This window comes from Silurus aristotelis (assembly GCF_946808225.1).
Source record: "Silurus aristotelis genome assembly, chromosome: 7".
Lineage (NCBI taxonomy): Eukaryota > Metazoa > Chordata > Actinopteri > Siluriformes > Siluridae > Silurus > Silurus aristotelis.
The window spans coordinates 28,295,397-28,316,038 of record NC_139580.1 but is presented as its reverse complement, the minus strand read 5'-3'; the positions used below and the strand labels follow the sequence as shown (position 1 = coordinate 28,316,038).

The window sequence follows — 20,642 nt, the reverse complement described above, 5'->3', positions numbered from 1 at the left end:
CATATAGGACACTCCTGTTTGCTTCACATCTTATACACTGGATGGCCAAAAATATAGGGACACCGGACATTTCTAGGCATATCTGGTTCTTCCACAAACTGCTCAGGTGTATATATTTAAAAAATTAATAAATAAATAAATAGATGAGGGCGTTGATGCCGTCAATGCAAACGAGAGCAATAAAACAAATCTCACGGAGCTACTGTGACTACAGACGTTTTAGAAGAGGCGATGACGTGGTACCGGCTGGGCCAAGTGACAAAGAGTCTCAGACGGGTTCGAGGTGTGAGAGATGGAGACTGTGGATGGAGACAAAAGACCTACCAACTCTGTAGCAGCGTTTATGAGAATGGACCAGGTGTGAAAAGGGGAAATGAAAGCGAGGAGAAGAGTCGAGTAGTCAAGTAGTGCAGAAAGTGTAAAGGAAACTGGTGCGGACGGATGGAAGGAAGGAAACCAAATAAGCAATAAAGAAAGAAAATAATGTAATAAATGAGAGAAATCCAAAGAAAAAAAAAGGAGAAAAAGAAAGAAAGAAAATAAATGTAACGATTGAGAGAAATCCAAATCGTTACATTATTTTCTTCCATGCTTTCTTTCTTTTTTTCTTTGGATTTCTCTCAAAGAAAAAAAGAAAGCAAGAAAGAAATCCAGCAAAAGCAAGCAAGAAAGAAATCCAGCAAAAGAAAGTAAAAAAAAAAAATATCCAGAAATCAAGCGAAAGAAAAGCTATCCAGAAAAAGAAATCCAGCAAAAGAAAGCAAGAAAGAATAAAGAAATCCAGAAAAATCCAAAGAAAGAAAAAGAAAAAAATGAAGAAGAAAAGAATTAATGAGAGAAATCCAAGGAAGGAAAGCAAAAAAGAACGATCCAGAGAGCAAAAGAATCACTTCAGTCCCTCAGTGGTGAATGAGGTTTTGCTGAACTTCGTCACCGTGTGTTTTTGTACAAATTCATTAAAACCATCATGAATATAAAAGCGATCGATGTTGTAGTTATCGATCACTCAACAATAAAACGTTCTCACAGCACGAGTGCTCTGGGAGACTGTATTATTTATTCTGCCTGATTCTGTACGCATGTGCAGCTCCAGTAAGAACACCAACCAGAACGTTCAACTTCTCCAGACGTCACAACGTATATCCGGTTTCCAACGTCGTCATGCACAGCGACGGTAAAACAAGCGCAGAGGTCAATCTCTCCGTGAACTCACTGCTGACGTCGTGATTGGGGTCATGCAGACGTTTTTAGAATTCAAAACCTTCTTAAGCCCTTAAGCCTGACGGTTCCAGTATTGGAACCTCCGTCTCCCAGGATGTTATATTTGTTCATTAACCCGACGGAGGAACGCAGTACAGTTTTGGTGCGAAACGCAGGTGGTAGAAGAGCGTAGCGTATTTAGATCCTGAAACTGAAACTCGAGCGAGCTATGAAAAAGTGAGCAGGTGTGTGATGCAAACGTTCATAGATTTCAATGTTGAAATCAGAGAAACGCGTTTCAAAACACCTGCACCGTAAGTCAAGATTGTATTTTTTTTTTTATATTCTGTATATGCAGGTGTTTTTCCATTTTATAATGATGTTGTGAAACACTTGTGCAGCTACACAGCTCCAGGGCGAGTCCGTTTACGTGAAGCGTGAGAAAGCTTCTCCACAGAAATCGGCACTCTTTTTTTTCTAAGCAACAAACTCGGTAATGCAACGATCTGAAGATTGACTATAAATGACCAGACTTGATTTTCATTATAAAATCCTCCCTTAGCATGAAGAACAGCTTTACACACTTTCAGCATTCTCCTAACGTTCAGCTGAAACACTTTGCCGTGCCTCAAAGATGTTGGGAGATTTCTTGTTCATCCCAAAGAAGTTCAATAGGATTTAGTTGCAGTGACTGAGCAGGTCGTTCCACGATAGATATCACTCCAGACGACTGTTTGCTCTATAAATAACCATTAAAAAGCTTCATCGTCTTGTACAGTGAAGACGGTTTCAATTAACCGCAGTTGTTGGAGTATGGAACGGGAGCCATGTTGGTTCAGGATTCCTTTCACTTTCCGGAACCTTCCATGCTTTAAAACAACCCCAAACTATGAGGCTTCTGTTTTCCGTCTTACACAAGTTCTTCTAGTCGAGACAAACATCTCACATTTGGACTCTTGCAGAGTCATTCACTGTCCAATTCTTGTGTGTTTTTGCCCTCGAGTTTGTTGCATAGAAACAGTCCAAAAAGCCAGAGTGAGATAAAGCATGTGTGTGTGTGTGTGTGTGTGTGTATGTGTGTGTGTGTGTGTGTGTGTGTGTGTGTAAGCCCTCTGGTATTAAATGCACGTGTTCAGTCATGCAATGCAGCAAATTGATCAACAGGAAATGTGTGTGTTCATGGTTTTAACAACGAGAGCAGACAATAACTGCAGTCTGCCGGACAGGAAGGCATCAGGAAATCTCTCTCTCTCTCTCTCTCTCTCTCTCTCTCTCTCGAAAGAGGGATGAAAGACTCAATTCAATTTCCTTTAAAAAAAAACAAACATCAGTTGAACACATACTTACTAGGAACATCTCAATATTTCTTTCAATAATGATATAAAATCATCTATAGACCACAGGTCTCCTGAAGACCAAGAGGAAAGAAACCACCACATGGAGCCTAAAAAGAAAATAATAATACTAATATAATTCATATGCATGTATATATTTATCTTATTCTTCGCCCAGAGTCTTTATATTAATTCACTGTACATTTATCTACTTATATATTATTCATCTGCACAACTGCGACTATTTGCACTTCTGGTTGATGCAAAGCTGCATTTTGTAGTTGTGTACATGTACTATGAAAGTTCTCTGTCTCTAATCCGGAATCAGAGTGAAACTAACGCTTCTGAACACTTCATTTGCGATACGGTTTCAAATTGCACGTAATTCGATGAACCAAAACACACGCGCACACACCCCGAGCCTGGTGATAAACTATTCTGTGCATTACATTACAACCCCTTCATTTATTTTTTTTTGTTTAGCACAAATGTCCATTTGGATCAGCTTGTGTCTCACGTGTACATGAAAATGCGGCAGGAATACACGTTTGAGGATAGACCGGAAGTCACCCGGACAGAGTCCATTATTTGTCACTGAACAGCACTGTGAAATGTTTTTCTTTGTATATCCCAGTCTGGTGGGTAGTTCGTAGGTCAGTATGCAGGATTAACCATGATATGGCGCCCCTGGAGCGCCAACAGTGATTTGAACCCACGACATTCTGATCAGTAACACAAAACCTTAACGGTTGAGTCACCGACCCATGGTATAACCGACACGTGAGAGATGCAGTGTTTTGATAGCACCCAAATTTCTCCTCATCATACAAAAAGTATACAATCTCCTAAAAATAACCGCTTTGTAGTTGTTACTTCCTCCGCTCATATACAGTGTGTACTTAAAGAACGAGCCTCGCTCACACACTCACAAAGTCATGAGTTTAAATTTTATCACAGAACAAGACACTGGTCTAAAACACGTGGGTGTGAATGCATCTTGAAAAACAAATGTTTTTTCACCTTCGCGCACACACACACACACACTTTGAGACTTTGTCTGTCTATGTGACTGTGTTACAGTTAAATATCTCAATCTATCAAGCCTTAACTTGTACATACCTTCTCTCACACACAGAGTCATGTCTGTACTTATCAGCTTCATCTTCAATTTATTTAATGCCGATGCCAGAAAAGATGTCAATGAAATACTCTAAATAGACTGTCCACATTTGTCCAGATTCGATGCTAACGCTCAATCACTCGTTTCCAATACACGTGTTCAAAAGCACGGTTTGCAAGCTTTGTGTAATTGAGGTAAATCAGCGGTGATGGTTCTCAATCTAGAGCGTTTATATGAACAAAAGTATTGAGACACCCGTCTTTCCCACCTGCACGTCCTTCTTCTTCCCACAAACTGTTACCACCACTTTGGAGACACACGTTCCACAGCAAGACTCAAAATGAGCTCCGTTAAGATCTGCCTTACATGGGTTGGAAGATCTCCTGCTATATCGAGCTCCAACCCTATTGAAGATGAATGAATGTGAACGCTGACTGCACCCCCTCAGGTCTCCTCACCTTCTCACCTACATCAGTACCTGACTTTAACACCCTTGCGGCTAAATGAGGGCTTACAAATTTCCACAAAATTTTCTGGAACATCTTTTCAGAAAAGTGAGGCTTATTATAAGAGCAAATGGAGACTAAATGTGGAATGGGGTGTCCACAAAGTTTTTTCCATGTACGGTACAAAAAAAAAAAAGAAAAAAAAAGAAAGGCACAGCAGAAGGTTAGAAGTCCAACCTCCAGGCTAAAGAAAATAATTGGTCTTTGGAAAGCCCTTGATATCTCCGGTTCAGCATGTGATGTTAAATGAGTATGGCTGCTTAAGGCATGAAGCGTGAACACAGCAGCATTTCTGACCTTTTCCTTACCAGATCTAATATTCAGGAGACCACAAACTGTGCATTTACAGGCCACCAAATGATCTGATTGAACAGCTTTCGATTAAGCACCTCTAGGATCAGACTGGACCCGAATTGAATTGCGATCAGACTGAAAGGGACGATATGAATCTGAAATAATCTGACAAATATGCAAATAAATAAATCGGATCTTATTTGAAAACTATGGAATCAACCTGTAAATAAATATATGCAATATAAACAATTGCAAGTGATTTTTTTTTCTGGAAGAAACAAAAACCCTGCACTTCTGGAATCTGAAACGGATTCCATTCATTCAGACTGAAACGGTTGCATGCACATTATTGAACAAATTAATAATTATGCATATAACATGAATCATATTATATGATTATTTATACTCCATAATGTTGCATTCAGACTGTTCGGTGTTATGCAACCAACATATCTTTTTTTTGTGCAATCTCAACATATACTTTCAACCATAACTTGTGCACTTCATTTTAATTTTTAGGGGACAAAGATTTATTCATTTTTTTTAAACAGTTTTTATGTTCACAATGCATTTCATTTTTAATATCAGATTTATTTAATGCATAGGCGCTACAGTATCTGTGTGCATGTAAAAAATCCAATACTTGACATTAAAAGCTATTTGTAATGTTATTTTTTTTTTTTAATGTATATTATGCATCCTTTTTTGGCTAGATGTCATGTTTCAGGGTTATTTACTCCACACAGAGGAAATGCATTTCATGTTTTAATCTCAGTGACATGACCTGTGAAAGTGGAATTTCATGAATTATATCATGCATGTCGTTTTTTCTCAAGGGTAAAAAAAAAAAAAACATTTAGAAGACCTAGGGTGTGTTTATAGAGGCATTACATTCATGCATAAAAACATAGGAAATAATTGAAGGATGAAGATAAAGATGAAAAAGATGAGGGAAAGGAGTCGCTGGTGCACTCGGAATCCCGCACTGATTTCGTTACCGTTTAATAAATAAATAAACAAACTCCTTTACAAGCAGAACATAAAGCGACCAGCTGTGCACGAGTGAGTGAGTGAGTGAGTGTGTGCGCGCTCGCGCGTGGAAAGGAAACCAGAAAACCCTGATGCGGCTTTAATCGCGTGCCCCGCGGTTACATTGTAACAATAATAATAATAATAACAATAATGCGCGAATGAGAGAAAGTGTTACCCGTGAGAGTGTCAGGCTCGAGGCCCGTGTCCGTGTCCAGTCCACATAACACGAAGTAATGGGCGAAGCGAAACGACGCCGTTGTGCTCGCGCTCATCTTCTCGGCTCGCTTTGTCCGGCTCGCTCCCGTGATCGCGCCGCTCTTATGGGCCGCAGTCCATCCTCACAAACGCGGCTTGCTTTATCAGGGGGGTCTATTATCTTAGTTTTTTTTCCGGGTCGTAACAAAGATCAGATTTACACAACAATCCCAAAAAAAAATCTCACGAGCACGCGAAGCCCCTTTAAGCCGCCACCACCGTTGTGTGTGTGTGCGCGCGCGCGCGCGTGCCTGTGTGTGAGATACAGAGCTCCTCTTACTGACAGCTCGGTCGGTCGCCTCCTGGCGTGAACGCGCACGTGCGCGCCACCCCTGACACGCCTCAGCCAATCGCGTTCCACGCTCCGAGACGAAATCACTGCGTGATCGCCAACATACAAACAAACAAACAAACAAACCAAAGAATACATACAAAGATAAAAAAAAACAAAAAAAAAACAAGCAACAAACAAACAAATCAATATACGAACAACAAACAAAACATGCCAACAGCTAAGCAAAGAACAAACAAACAAAACAAAGCGTACGTACAAAGATAAAAACAAGCAACAAACAAATAACTATATACGAACAACAAACAAAACATGCAAACAACTAAGCAAAGAACAAAAACAAAACAACTTGCGTACATGCAAACAAACATACAACAAATAAAACGAACAAAAAGCATAACAGCATGCACGCATACAAACAAACAATTACAAAGCATACATACAAACAACAACAACAATTTGTAAACAACAAAACGTTTGTAAATGTCATGTGTCCTGGTTTGCTGAAGAAGTTTTTATTAATACCTTCAACTTCAGAAACCTTTATCCTGAAATGTGGATCTAGAGCCTATAATGTGGGCACTGGCACCACACACACACACACACACACACACACTATCCTGGGAACACCATGTTTTAACACCCAGACCACAGGTCCCTCCATCAGCCAATATATCCAAAGAACCGACTCTGGTGTTTTCCGAAAACATGAAAAACTGTTTAAAAACCCAATGATCACCAATGTGGGAAATCTGACTAAAGGCAGGAACTCTGGGTTTGGCCACAGGATTATTCTCACTTCATCTCACTGTTAGAGTATGTGCAAGGTGGACTTATGGCCCAAACAAGCATGTCATGAAGCAGCTCTGAAGTATCTGATATCTTATACTGTTGATGTTTTTTAATTACTAGGATCTCTATGACTCTCATGAAAACAAGTATGAGACTGGACTTTTGAGGGAGAGCACATTTGGGTCTCCTTGGTAGCTTTTTCTGCATTGCCAATGTCACACAGGTTCTTGATCAGATTGAGATCTGGGATATTTGAAGGCTGGGTTAACACCTTGAACTTTTTGTCATGTTCCTCAAAACGTTCCTGAACATTTTTTGTGGTGTGACGAGGAGCTTTATTCTGTCAGTACAATGAACTTTGAGAACCTGCTGTCTAAATCCCACCTCTTAACAGGTGCCAATGATCACTTCACCCCTCAGTGGGTTTAATGTTATGACTGATTGGTGTAAATAGCTACTACTGGATCTAGACTGCACTGCTGCCCTCTATTGGCCAAACAAAAAAAAAACATTACCCTGCAGACAGAATATGGTGAGCTTTGTGGTAGGAGTGGAAAATCACCAAGATTATATTCTTATCCCACCCTGAAAGGGGTAGTAGTTATGTTCTACAGATACCTGCAGATGGTGACCTAAAGATCTTTAAAATAAGTATTTGTTCTTATCTGAGGGTGATGTTTGTTTGTTTGTGGCCCACAATGTTTTTATCAAAAAACAAAGACTTTTTCATGGATCCCAGATTTCTTGTGTAAGTGCATTTACGAAGGATTTAGGAATATATTTGGATGAATTTAGATTGATAACTGTAGTCTGGTGTGTCCTGATCTCCACACAGATTTTTATCCAAACAGAAAATAAAATGTAATTCTCAAATAAATGAATATTTAACATGCAAAAAAGTTTATATTTTTTATTTTTATAAAAACTTTTTTTTTTCAACAAAACTCTCGCTTTCTGAGATTAGGGTCAAACATTAAAATCAGAAAATCTTACAAATGGATGTACTTCAATCAATGAAAGTTATATGAGTGTCCTCCAGACAGCACTGATATGTTTCCTCAGGTTTATCAGAGGGTCTTCACAGCTTGAAAAGCTCACCTTAGATCCCTGGGATCTCTTTACAATTTTATTGCATGGGAATGGAGTTCAAGTTTTTTATTTTCCTCTAAAAAGAGCCAGGTGATTTTTTTCCTGATCTTCATCTTGGTTGCTCGGAATGGAAGTAACCTGAACCTTCTGCTGTTTGGCTGTTGTAGAACATCCATCTCATAGTTTGATGTTTTGCATCTCTGGATGCAGAGATGCTTTTCTGCTCACCATGGTTAGAAAGAATGATGATTTGAGCTTTTAAATACTTTGTGGAAGCTCTCTCTCTCTCTCTCTCTCTCTCTCTCTCTCTCTCTCTCTCTCTCTCTCTCTCTCTCTTTTACCAGACTTAAATCCAGTTTACATGGTGTGAGATGAGTGGACCAGAGAGCGAAGGAAAAGCAGCCAACAAGCACTCAACACCTCTGGGAAATCATGAGAATAATATTATCTACTTAAAATTAGTCCCCTTTTGCTGCGAAAACAGTTCTGACCCATCAAACATTAACATCATGAACTTCTTTAGCAGTTTGAGCTTCAGGAGCTCGTCTGTTGGATCGGACCACACGGACCAGCCTTCGCTCCTCACGTGCATCAATAGGCCTCGACCGCCCATGACTCTGTCCCCAGTTCACCACTGTTCATTCCTTTGAGCACTTTTGATAGATACTGACCACTGCAGACCAGAAACACCCACAAAGCTGCAGTTTTGGAGATGCTCTGACCCAATCGCCTAGACATCACAATTTGGCTCTCATCAAACTCGCTCAAATCCTTTCGCTTGCCCATTTTTCCTGCTTTTAACACGTCAACTTTGAAGACAAAATGTTCACTTGCTGCCTAATCCACTGCATTTCATTGGCTCTGTACATGTACCCTTCACAATGACAATAAAGTTGAATCTAATCTAATCTAATCTAATCTAATACATATATACACCCACTAACAGGTGCCATTATGAAGAGATAATCAGTGTTCTTCACTTCACCGCTCATAATGTTATAATGTTACACCTGATCGGTGTATAAATAGTAGGATGGTTTTATATATCTTCTTCTTCTTCTTCTTCTTCTTCTTCTTCTTCTTCTTCTTCTTCTTCTGGCTTCTCCCAATAGGGGGTGCCACAGCAGATCATCCGTTTCCATACCACTCTGTCCTCTTCATCTGCCTTTTTCAAACCAACTACCTCCATGTCTTCCGTCACCACATCCATGAACCTCGTCTTTGGTCTTCCTCTTTTCCTCCTTCCTGGTGTCTCCATCCTCAGCATTCTCCTACTGATATACCCAATGTCCCTCCTCGGCACATGTCCATACCATCTCAATCTCGCCTTCCTCTCTTTGTCTCCAAAACGTCCTACATGCGCTGTCCCTCGTCGTCACTCCCAACAAAAACCTCAACATCTTCAGCTCTGCTACCTCCAGCTCCACCTCCTTTTAAGTCTTTTACTCAATGCCACTGTCTCTAATCCATACAACATCTCAGGTCTCACCACAGTCCTATAAACTTTCCCTTTTATTCTTGCAGTGATGACAAATCACTCCTGCTATCACTCTTCTCCACCCACTCCACTCTTTTCTTCATTTCTCTAACACACATAAATGAAGTCATATGGATAATAATAAATTGCTCAAATTTTTGATAATATTTTCCCTTTACGTTTAGAAACTATGAGAAATGCATGGTGGTGGAAAAATTATTTGAAATCTAAATCTAAATATAAACAAACTAACCAAAATATTTTGATTATTAATACGTGTATAATTCAATGCATTTTACTGTTTGTTCAAGTTTTTTTTTTTTAATTATTTGTTATATCTGCATTTAATGTATTAATCACAGTATTTAAGTTTTGGTCTGGTTTATGGCGGTCACTTCCACACCTGTGCAGGAGGTTCTGACTCGTAGCTCCGCCCACTTAAGTGGTTTGAAAATCGTTCAGGTGGCATTGATGTGCGTCTACACGCTTCAAAAACACCTGCCTGATGTTTATACAAGTGCACTAGATCATTTCATCTAAACCCCTATGTAGGTCTTATATTTAGGAAGTGGGGATGTGTTTGGGAAGTGTCCAGGTGTCTTGTTCAGGTGACGCGGTGGAAGGAGGCCACGCCCTTTGGTAACCACAGGACACGCCCTAAACAGAAAGAGAAACACCTGACGCACAAAGGGACGGAGCTCGGAGAGGTGAGAGAGAGAGAGAGAGAGAGAGAGAGAGGGGGGAAAAAAAAGAAAGAAAGAAAGAAAGAAAGAAAGAAAGAAAGAAAGAAAGAAAGAAAGAAAGAAAGAAAGAAAGCGGCTTTGTATCCCCCGATAAAACGTCGACGATATGGCGGCGGACGAGTCCATGTTCGTGAGGACGGTGCTGGGGCTGAACGAGGCGTTAAAAGCCGAGGATTCGAGCTTGGCGCTGCCGTCGGAGGACAGGCTCACCCGCGCCGCGGATCGGAACCGGGACGAGGACGGAACGCAGCGGCGCAGCCGAGTGGAGCAGCAAGTGCAGCAGCTCACCCTGTCCCGGAAAGCGAAACGCTCCACGGTGAAAGGTAAGGATCTCTGGAGGAACCCGGTTTATCCATGGGGAACCTTCAAAAGAGTAAGTTCTCTTTTCATTAACTTCAACTTCATGCAGTTTGTGTGTTGGTCCAGAGTCTGTCTCCAGGCCTTCACTAGAAATGGACCAGTTCTGGGATTGTGATTATCTCCTCCTAGTTCTAACATCTCAGAAAGCCATTTGGGAAATGACTAAGATGTACTTGTTCAGTAGAGGGAAGTTTTTGAAGGTTGTGGTTTCGAGCCCCATCATTACCACAATTGGGCCCTTGAGCAAGGCCCCTAACCATTTGTGCTCTGTATCATGTCTGACCCTGTGCTCTGACCACAGCTTTCTAACTTCACTGAGACATCCGATGAAAATATTTCACTGTGCTGTAAAATACTTATAGATTCTATCATTAAGGCTGCAATCAGCATTTTTGGGGCCATGCTTTCAAACTAACTCGGTGGTCCCCAAACCTTTATCTGTGAAGGAATTCTGATTGTTGGAAAAAAAAAAGTAACATTCCATGTAAAATTGTACTGAACTTTATTTAAAAAAATTAATAAAAGGTGCCAATGGGAAAAAAATATATTAATGAATAAATATAATTATATGATTAAACATTTTAAATAATAAATATAATATAGCGCTCTCCGTGCAGCGCACAGTCTTGTGCGTTAAAACAAACAGCGCACGGTGTCAGTGATTCACCTCTAGAGGGCGCTTTCATAATTACAGCGGATCGGAAGCCAGAAAAACTGTCTGTGTGGATTTTTCCGATAGCCGATAGTTTTAGTATCGGTGCCTTGACCTCTATTGATAACTAAGAGACATTTAGGTTTGAAAGCCATCCTTTATCTAATACAGATCTGATATCAGTAAAACATATTTCAAATGACATTTTTAAAGTATTTCTCTGGCATTGTTCCAAATGTGGGGGTGGGGGGCATAGTTTGGGGACCCCTGGCCTAACTAAATAAAGGAAAGCAGAAGGATTTGTTTTATTCATGATGTGTTCGTATTCACTACAGACAGTGGTAGGAGAACGATGAACTTGCATTATGCCTTTAAGGTTATCTGGTGCACAAAATTCGTAAAAGGACTAGCAAAAAGCAATGACAAAACCAAGAAGAAGCAAATTAAACAAAAAAAAAAAAGACATATCCTTACATTGAACTGGAGGATTTCTTGGATTAACAATGTTCAAAGGTTCGGATCATAAAATACCACCAAATTCAGCCCAATGGTGGCGCTAGAGTGTTTGCAGCACTTTGCCCAGGTTTGGTCAGAAGGTTGCTCAGGCTTTTTGCCAAATTGTACCGTTCTATGGGTTGCAACTGGCAACACAACCTGCCGAATAATAATGATTGATTCTGATTGGATAGTCTTGTTTCTCACTGGTAGCCAATGACGTAACGAAACCCAATTCTATACAGATAAAACTAATTGAATCCACTCTTTAAACATGTATTATATAAACGTTTGTGGACACTTTTACACATTTAGTCTCTATTTACTCTTAGGATTATGAACCTTCACTCTTCTGAGAAGATGTTCCACTAGATTATATGAAGGTGCTTATTTTATCCACAAGGGTGTTAGTAAAATCAGGTACTGAGGTAGACGAGAAGGTGAGGAGGCCTGGGGTGCACTCAGCGTTCACATTCATTATGTCCAATAGGGTTGAAGCTCTATAGCAGGAGATCTTCCAACCCATGAAAAGCAGCTCTTCATGGATCTGGCTTTGTGCACAGGGGCATTGTCATGTCACAGGTTTGGGTCTCCTAGTTCAAGTGAACGAAACATTTCATGCTAATGTGCTTTACAGTCATGAATCTTATGTAAATTTGCATTTAATTTAGACACAGTATTTCATAATAAGAGTAAAAGCATGTTTGTAGCTGTTTCAAAAAACTTTGAGATAAGGTTTAATTTTTGTATTTCTTAAATGTTCCTTCAGTTCATTGACGTTTGTAGGTATTTGTTTCTGTACAGCACTTTTCATTGTTCTGTTGCATCACCCAATTCGACCAAGCTTTATCAGTCAGACAGATGGCCTTAAATTTGACTCTAGAATTTGACTTTGGTATACAGAGGAGTTAATGGTCAACTCAGAGTTTACAAGGTTCTCAGGCCCTATACGGTGCAAAACAAGCCCAAATCATCACCCCCTCCATCACTCACATCACTGTGAATCATGACCAAACATCTCCACTTTGGTCTCGTCTGTCCAAAGGACATGGTTCCTGTCTTGAGGTTGGTTCTTCCAAACAAACCATACAATCATGCACGTTAAACATGAGGCTTGTAGAGTCTGAGATGTATTTCTTCAGTTTCTTTGAGCTTTCCGTTATCCGAAACCGTGGGGTGCATTTTCTTCGACGGGGAAGATTGACGGATGTCTTGAATGAATAATGTTCTTTACTGTATGTTAATGGACTTGTGAAATTCCAGAGTAAGAATGGGATTTCGTTACGTGAGGATGGATTTGGACTGTAGTTCATGTCAACAGTCTGCTACATTGACTCAGGACTACAGTTTGCTTCTGATCACCATCACTGCACCCTGCAACATCGTTTATCTGTAATAAATGGACATTCGGTGCAACCCAGATGAGGATGGGTTCCCCGCTTGAGTCTGGATCCTCTCAAGGTTTCTTCCTTATGCCATCTCAGGGAGTTTTTCCTTGCCACGGTCACCAGGGACAAACATACACTTCTAGAGAACATAATTTTTTATCACCACATCTGTGTAAAGCTGCATTGAGACACTGTTCATTGTTCGAAGCGCTATACAAATAAACACGAACTAAATTGAACTTTTCCCAGATTGATGGAATGTAAAAATTGCTTCTTAAAGATTTATATCTGATATATCTATGGCATTGTTAACACGCGCCTAAATACTCCAGACCAGCAAACTACTAAAGAAATGTAGGCTTTTATTGCTGATGATTAATGAATTAAGTGCATTTGATTGAAGTGCCTCTTAATTCCTATTGGAGCAGTAAAGGCATATGCAGTTATTCACATTTGGCTTTTCTATTTTGGGTTTATTTTTAGTAATAGCATGTTTTAGTATCTCATGTATTGTTGTACTGAGGTTGTATTTATCTCATGTTAAGACCTGAAAAGGACCCCAATTAATTGTCATGATGTCCTTTAAAAACTCTTGAATTCAAAGAGGGTGTACTTTTATTTTCACATGTCTGTAGATTGATAGGCAAAACAATTTATTGTTAAATGCAATCAATTTAAATTTAACTTAAGTGGTCTGAATACCTCTAACTTTTTTGGTTTGTTCCATTTGAAGCATTTCCCATCCAGCTATTGTCTAAAAAACAAAGCAGAAACCGAGCCAAGCCTTGTTCTGTTGACTTGCCATCAGCTGCATAGCATTTGTCACAGACGTTTCAGCAGATCCATGAACTATACAGGATGTCCCTGTTATGAGTCACTGCCTGCTGGCTGGGAAATTTGGCCGTGTGTGTGTGTGTGTCAGGTTCACATGAACAGATTGCGTGAAATGCATGCAATTTTTCTTTTATACTTCCTTATGCATTTTGCAAAACCGTGAATAACATCACTCCCAGTGCATGATTAAACCTGGGGTAACTGGGTTAGCGAAGCAGCGATGTTTACCCTCTGCACAAATCGACCACAACATGTTCGTTAAACTGGTTTAATGATAGTTATTTCTTCTCCTAAAAACTTATCCAGTACATGTTCATTCAATTACATTTTATGGATGTTGACCCCTAATGTGACAATTTGGTGAGTGGAAACTCCCTGAGACGACATGAAGGAACCTTGACTCAATAGTTCCTGATTGTGATTTTATAAATAAATCCTCTACATAACTGTAGACTCATCATGTATATATTGTGGTCTTAATATGGAGACTAGAGAGCAAAACCCAATGGAGTCCCTTGTAATCCATAGCCCTTGTCATGTTCTCATCTAGTCCTATGCCTTAATCACTATGCTCCCACCTCCCCAGGTACTGATGTACTGCATTTACAATGTTCAATAGGTTTAGAGCTCTATAACAGGAGATCTTCCACTCCAAACAATGGAACGCAGATCTTCATGGAGCTGTCTTTGTACACTGGGGCATTGTCATGCAGGAACAGGTTTTGATCTCCTAGTTTAAGTGAAGGGAAAATTTCATGCCACAACTAGAGGTCGAACAATTTATCGGTTTTGACAATTAATCAGCACCGATAAAAAATATCTGTAAAAATCCATGCAGATAGTTTTTCCGGGTTGCATTATACAAATCACTGACACTACGTGCTGTTTATTTGAAAGTGTATTCGTTTTGCATGTAAATATTTGTATTTATTTTTGTAGTGTTACTTTTTGTTCAGTTTGAGTCTTTTATTTTGCTCAATTTTTATTAGTAAAATAATTTATTAATATTAATGCATTTTCATGACTTACTGCTGTTTTTATTTATTTATTTTTATAATAAAGTTCAGTTCTATTTTACCTGGAGTGTTATGTTTTATATCCAGTATCCATTTTAAAAACTATTGGTTGATTAATCAGTTATCGGCAAGTACAATCCAACTTAGCTATCAGTATAAGCTAACATCGCTAACATCCAATACCAGTCGACCTCTAGCTACAACATCCAAAGACGTCCTGTACAATTGGAAGCACATGCAGGTGGAAAAGTCAAGTGTCCCAATACTCCATATAGTGTACATACAGATTAAATGGTGCTTATGAATTTGTATTTGGGACTAATTTTGTTTTACAAATTTTACAGGAAGTATGTCTAGCAGCCAGTTAACCAGCAGAACATCTTTCAGAAGTGGTACATTGCCTATGAAGGTACTTGATTTTTTAAAATTTTCTTTGTAAATGAACAAACACGATCAACACGATACTGAAATCACTTTTGCTGCAGCTTTTCCCGTCACATTTTGACCATAATGACGCTTCAGGACCAAGTAGACCGGCGCTTTGGATGAATAAACCTCAGTGGGCAAGTCTGCAGTTTCCTCCAGGGAACAGAGGCGAGTACGGGTTGTACAGGTGTGGCTCTTCAGGAAACGGCTTCAGCTGGAGATCCGGGGGTTTTACTCTCCCTGCCATGCGAGCCGTGTCCTCGGCCGACCGTCTCCATGCGACCTGTCTTCTGCAGAACTCCGGCTGTTCCGAGATGTTTCAAACCGCTCGTCCGTTTGTTTCGGGTCGCTCGGCTACGCTTAAGCTTCCGAACCAGGTCGTCGATGTGGACAGTCTCGACGACGTCTTCCTGCCTGACAGTCCACACGTCGCTGCACTGAGAACAGAGAATCAGATGATGTCACAGACTGTCCAGAGAACGCCCAGTCTGCATGGAGACGCAGTGTGGACGTTACCGAACATGCCCCTCATATTTCACGACGTCAGGCAGAGACGGGAATCCTTGAGAAGACAACCTTCAGTGGTGAGCACACAGAAAATAATAGCTGCAACCAACCAGCAGGAAGCAACAACAAACGCTCTGAAGTAAGGCTTTGAGAGTTTCACTCGTTTCTAGGCTTTGGTTTCGTGACTCGCCAGGAATTCAAGGAGTGTAAAAGATCTTTGTGTTTGTGCCACACAGAGACGGGAAGCGAGCTGCACCGACCACGATGAGGATGGCTGTAAATCTCCTCACTGACCACAACCAGGAAATGCAGATCTCTGCTGCAAACTTCATCCAAAACCAGTGTTTCAACAGCGCAGACGCTAAGATAAGGGTAAGCACTGCTGACCCCGGACCCCTTCTTTCAGGAAAATCACACCATTTACAGCTGTTTAAATGACATGTTGAGGAATTTATATCAGGAGAAAAGTTCGAACATACCCTTCAGCAGATCAAACATACCTTTGTGCTTTCAGCATCACGGTATCAGAAGCGTCATTAGAAAAAAGTTTGAGCACTGTGTAAAATGTACATAAAAACAGAACGCAATAATTAGCAAATCTCGCAAACCCATATTTTATTCACAATAGAACTTAGAAAACATATCAAATGTATAAACTGAGGAAATGCAGTTACAGGCACAATAAAAAGAATAATAATAAATCGCTAATTTTGGAATTGATTGCAGCAACACGTCTCAACAAAGGCATAGCATCATGTCGTCTTTTAACAACGTCTGGGAACCGAGAAAACCAGTTGCTGGAGTTTTGGGAGAGAAATGTTTTCCCATTCTTTCCTGATACAGGATTCTAACTACTTGACATTCCTGGGTCTTCTTTGGCGTATTTTTCATGTCAAGATGTGCCAAACGTTTGGTGTGCCAAAAGGTCTGGACAGTATCTCCTCTCCGTTTATGTGCTATTGTGAATAAAATGTGGATTTGCGAGATTTGCAAATCATTGCTTTCAGTTTTTTTTATTTACATTTTACAGTGTTCAATCCTTTTTTGGAATTGAGCTGGTACTAAAAATAAAAATGCTACAATTTCTGCTCATAGAAATTCCAATTCATAAGTGCATATTAAAATTATTATTATTATTTTTTTTAATTTAAATGATTGTCATTCATTCAACCATCACACCTCACATTTGCATTCCTGGTCATTTATGAACACACCACTCTGTTGCACAAATCCCACTGTAATCCAGAATGATGAATTTCTTTTATCTGCAATATCCTAAAAAGAGGATGTTATACAATACAAAGAGGAAAACATCCTCATTTGTTATTTAAATAAAAAAAAATGCAAAACCCGTTTGCCATTTATTTCCCCCATATTAAAATGGCTCATTATAACTTCATTTGCATTTTCATTTTCTGCATAAGCCAAGTCAGAACTTTCTTTTTCAGGATCTTCATCGGTGCATAATTGATGCATCGTAATTGAACGATTATCTTAAAATATTGTAGATATCAATACAATAAAATTCTTTGTAAAATAACTCCTGCCTAATGAAAGAAAATTCTATGTATTACATAGTGCATCTACCTATAAAGACCTTATAAGCTCCGCCCACTTCTACTCTGAAACTGCTTTGATGTATTGCTTCTAAGGTTCAGCAATTAAAAAACGGCTCAATCATTTTTCTGTTTTTGTTTCCCTTTGATTTTCTTTTACATGCATCCACGAGGAAATGAGGAATGTCTGTCTTTTGTTTCAATAGTTTGGTTTTAGAGTTAGAAAAAAAATAAATACATAGGTCCATTATGATTTTCCAATTCTCTTTCTGAAATAAAAATCGAATAAGCAGAAGATGCATGGAAAAATAAGTAAAAAAATAAATAAAAATAGAACTTAATTTGCATTATTTTCTGCATAAGCCAAGTAATTTCTTTGTTTTTCATGATCTCCGTCTGAGCGTAATTAACATTCAGAGCAGAAAAAAAGAAAATTGAAACGATACTACTAGTGTTTTTTTTTTTTTTTTCGGGAACCATTTAAAGAATCCGAGGCCACTTTAGGCCAAATCCATTTTGGATGCTGACCTAAAAAAAGAAAACAATACACAGAACGCGGATGAAGCTCACAGCAGGATGCAGGAGACTTCAGTAGGTAGTCGAGGAAGCGAGATTGTCTGGACAAAGATTTTGTGTGAAGCTCTAACCAACACTGCGATCTTTCTGACTGTTAGGAGCTGAAGTGAAACTCATCTGTGACTATGGAAAGCCAAAAGTGTCAGACTGTTTCATATAGAATCTAGTTTAGCATAAAAATTCATATAGCTGAGCACATTTCTGATATGGAAACCAGATTCAAACATGTGCTTCATGATGCTAAAGTCAATACAACTAATTCCAGAAACAGATGATAAGGAGCACAAAATCTTTTGTGTACTTTTTTCCCCCATCATGCACATCATGTCTATAATACTTAACCTTATATATTTGATCTGTATTACCCATTCACAATAAACATGTCACAGAAACATTATTTCTAATCTCCTTTCTCCTCCACACTCCAGCTCTGTAGCCTGCATGGGATCCCAAAGCTTCTGAAGCTCCTGGACTCTGAGAGCAGTGAGGTGCAGCAGGCCGCCTCGGCCGCCTTGAGAAATGTCGTGTATGAGAACAACGATAACAAGATGGAGGTGAAAGACCACGAAGGTGTCGGTGTGATTCTGCGCCTGCTCAAGACGAATCGTGAGGTAGAAACCCGGCGGCAGCTCACGGGTTCGTAACCATCCAGATTTCACTCCAGACTTGCTCATCATTTATTAGCGTAGAATAGGACAGATTAGAGGATTCAAATCAAGCATCAAAATGGGAAAACTGTCATCTCAGTGATTTTGAAGTGTGATGGTTGTTATTGAACTAGTTCAAGTTTTTTTAGAAGCTGCAGAGTGCCTGCTTTTTTTCCCCCCATAATAAACTTTAGAGTTTTGCAATGATGCAGAAAACATCCTGTTCAAGGGCGGTCAGAGAACAATTGGCCAGACTTGATGTTGAGTAATTGTTTTTTATCTTGGAACAAAAAGGTGGATGAGCTACAAGAGCAAAAATTTTATGGGTTCCACTCCTTGCCAGCCAAGAACAGTCCATGCAATTCTGTATAAACCTTATTCTGTTGTGCCAGTAGCTAACTGTAGACGTCGTGGTAAAAGCTTTGGGTTCTTGATCAGAAGATCAGAGGTTCAAGCACCAGCCCTGCCAAGCTGCCACTGTTGGGTCCTTGAGCAAAACCCTCAACCTGCAAATGCTTAGTTGTTTAAAAAATAATGAATGTAAGTCCCTCTTTAGAAGAGCGTCTGCCAAATGCCACGAATGTAAATGTGAGAAGCAGCTTCTGGTTTTTACCTCCAACATTTATTGAAGCTTTTAACCTGTTACCTGCTTGGATCTTATGTCCTGTCCTGGATAATTGGCTGAAAGTTTGTGTTCCTATTAAAGTGGCAATATACGTACATTGTATATATAGCACTTTGAATTCTTGCAAATGAAGAAACTCTGATTGTCTCACTGTTTGTCCAATGTGCACTATTGTCAAGATGGTCCAAGATTGCCAGGTCTGCCTTTATGAACTCATCCCCAAGTCTATTCCCATTCCTTAAAGCATAGCAATGCCGCTTGCTGGGCGTCTGTGATTGGCTAGCAGAGTCACACGGATCCATCGATGGAAAGACGCAACGTCTAGTCTTTCCCGCTTTTCGAAATCCAACTCTAGGCTGTGTGTGGGCTGTTCCCGGTTTCAGCAATTCATCGAAAAATTTCCTTTTCACAAGAAACTTCAAAGCAGTTATGATTTATTCAAACACCAATGAAAATGAGGTCGATTAGTTTTAGTTTCATTTCTTTTGTGAAATGCAAATAATCTGGTATTGATTTATTTTGTTTGTGCCAAGCCTAAATTTGCATTCGCATTCACGCATGGTGTCAAAGTAATAGTGTAATTATGTAATAGTGCATGAACATTATATATACGCAGGGTGGCAAATAAAACAAAAAAAGTGTCGTCGTAAGGCGTTTGGTTCACCAGAACCGCTCTAAAAATGTACTGGTGGGTGACGATTGTTCCAAAAAACACTATCCCTGTAGATGATGTTTGAGGATGATGGTGCTGACGATGACGGCGATAACGAATTGCTCCATCTACAATGTCGCTCCTACATGTGTTCCAGCAGCTGCGAAAACCACAGCATGTATTTTCCATAATTTCCATCCTCATTAAACCGTTCCAGCAAGCCCAATAGGTCAATAGAGGTCATGTTCAGACTGGAACTTTCCACTCCCCCAGTATAGAAACATTACATCAGAGGAAAAAAGACATGTTGATTTTCCATGTAGGGGACCTCATTACAACCACCAGTTTTCCCAGAAATGTAGAAGATTTATAAATGTTATGTTCAACGAACTGTGGTCTGAAAATGATATTTTGATCACGACACATTCTCTTGAAAACAACCTCTACCATGCTGTTGATGTTCCCATTTTAGTAAAAAAAAATGCATCTCCAGGTGAACACATTGGGTGTAGAAAGACACTAAAAACTATCATAAGGTTGGAGCTCACCGCCACCTCCCCTTTTCCTTATACTGGGATTGGACCCAGTAACAGTTCCAGCTGTTTTTAACAAGACAAGGATGACACTAAAGGTGTACTATTATATATCGTCTACGATTACGGCGCAATTGTCGTTTTAACGATGCGCAATTTGTTACGGAGTGAATCACAAAACCCAAACAAAACACACCTACGATACAAAGTGCACGCATACGTTACGTGACGAAGTCTAGTA

General features: G+C 39.7%; 2 protein-coding genes across 12 annotated transcripts in view; one reads left to right on the top strand and one right to left on the bottom strand.

The window, feature by feature from the left end:
• Nucleotides 1-6,088, bottom strand: part of dennd5b (DENN/MADD domain containing 5B) — a 43,733-nt gene extending 37,645 nt beyond the window's left edge. For 3 of the 8 annotated variants that reach the window (XM_083546129.1, XM_083546130.1, XM_083546133.1), the window contains exon 1: nt 5,662-6,069. In XM_083546129.1, the coding sequence (XP_083402255.1) occupies nt 5,662-5,758 (97 nt within the window). In that variant the 5' untranslated portion in view covers nt 5,759-6,069. Of the gene's footprint in view, nt 1-5,661 lie in introns of all 8 variants that reach the window. The other 5 variants (XM_083546127.1, XM_083546131.1, XM_083546132.1 and 2 more) reach the window with 3 other exon arrangements.
• Nucleotides 6,089-10,017: 3,929 nt separating this feature from the next.
• The window catches only part of pkp2 (plakophilin 2), a 29,633-nt gene continuing 19,008 nt past the window's right edge, over nt 10,018-20,642 (top strand). For 2 of the 4 annotated variants that reach the window (XM_083546276.1, XM_083546275.1), the window contains exons 1-5: nt 10,018-10,457; nt 15,224-15,288; nt 15,365-15,951; nt 16,049-16,184; nt 18,373-18,580. In XM_083546276.1, coding sequence (XP_083402402.1) covers nt 10,241-10,457; nt 15,224-15,288; nt 15,365-15,951; nt 16,049-16,184; nt 18,373-18,580 — 1,213 coding nt within the window. In that variant the 5' untranslated portion in view covers nt 10,018-10,240. The remainder of the gene's footprint in view (nt 10,458-15,223; nt 15,289-15,364; nt 15,952-16,048; nt 16,185-18,372; nt 18,581-20,642) is intronic. The other 2 variants (XR_014534289.1, XM_083546277.1) reach the window with 1 other exon arrangement.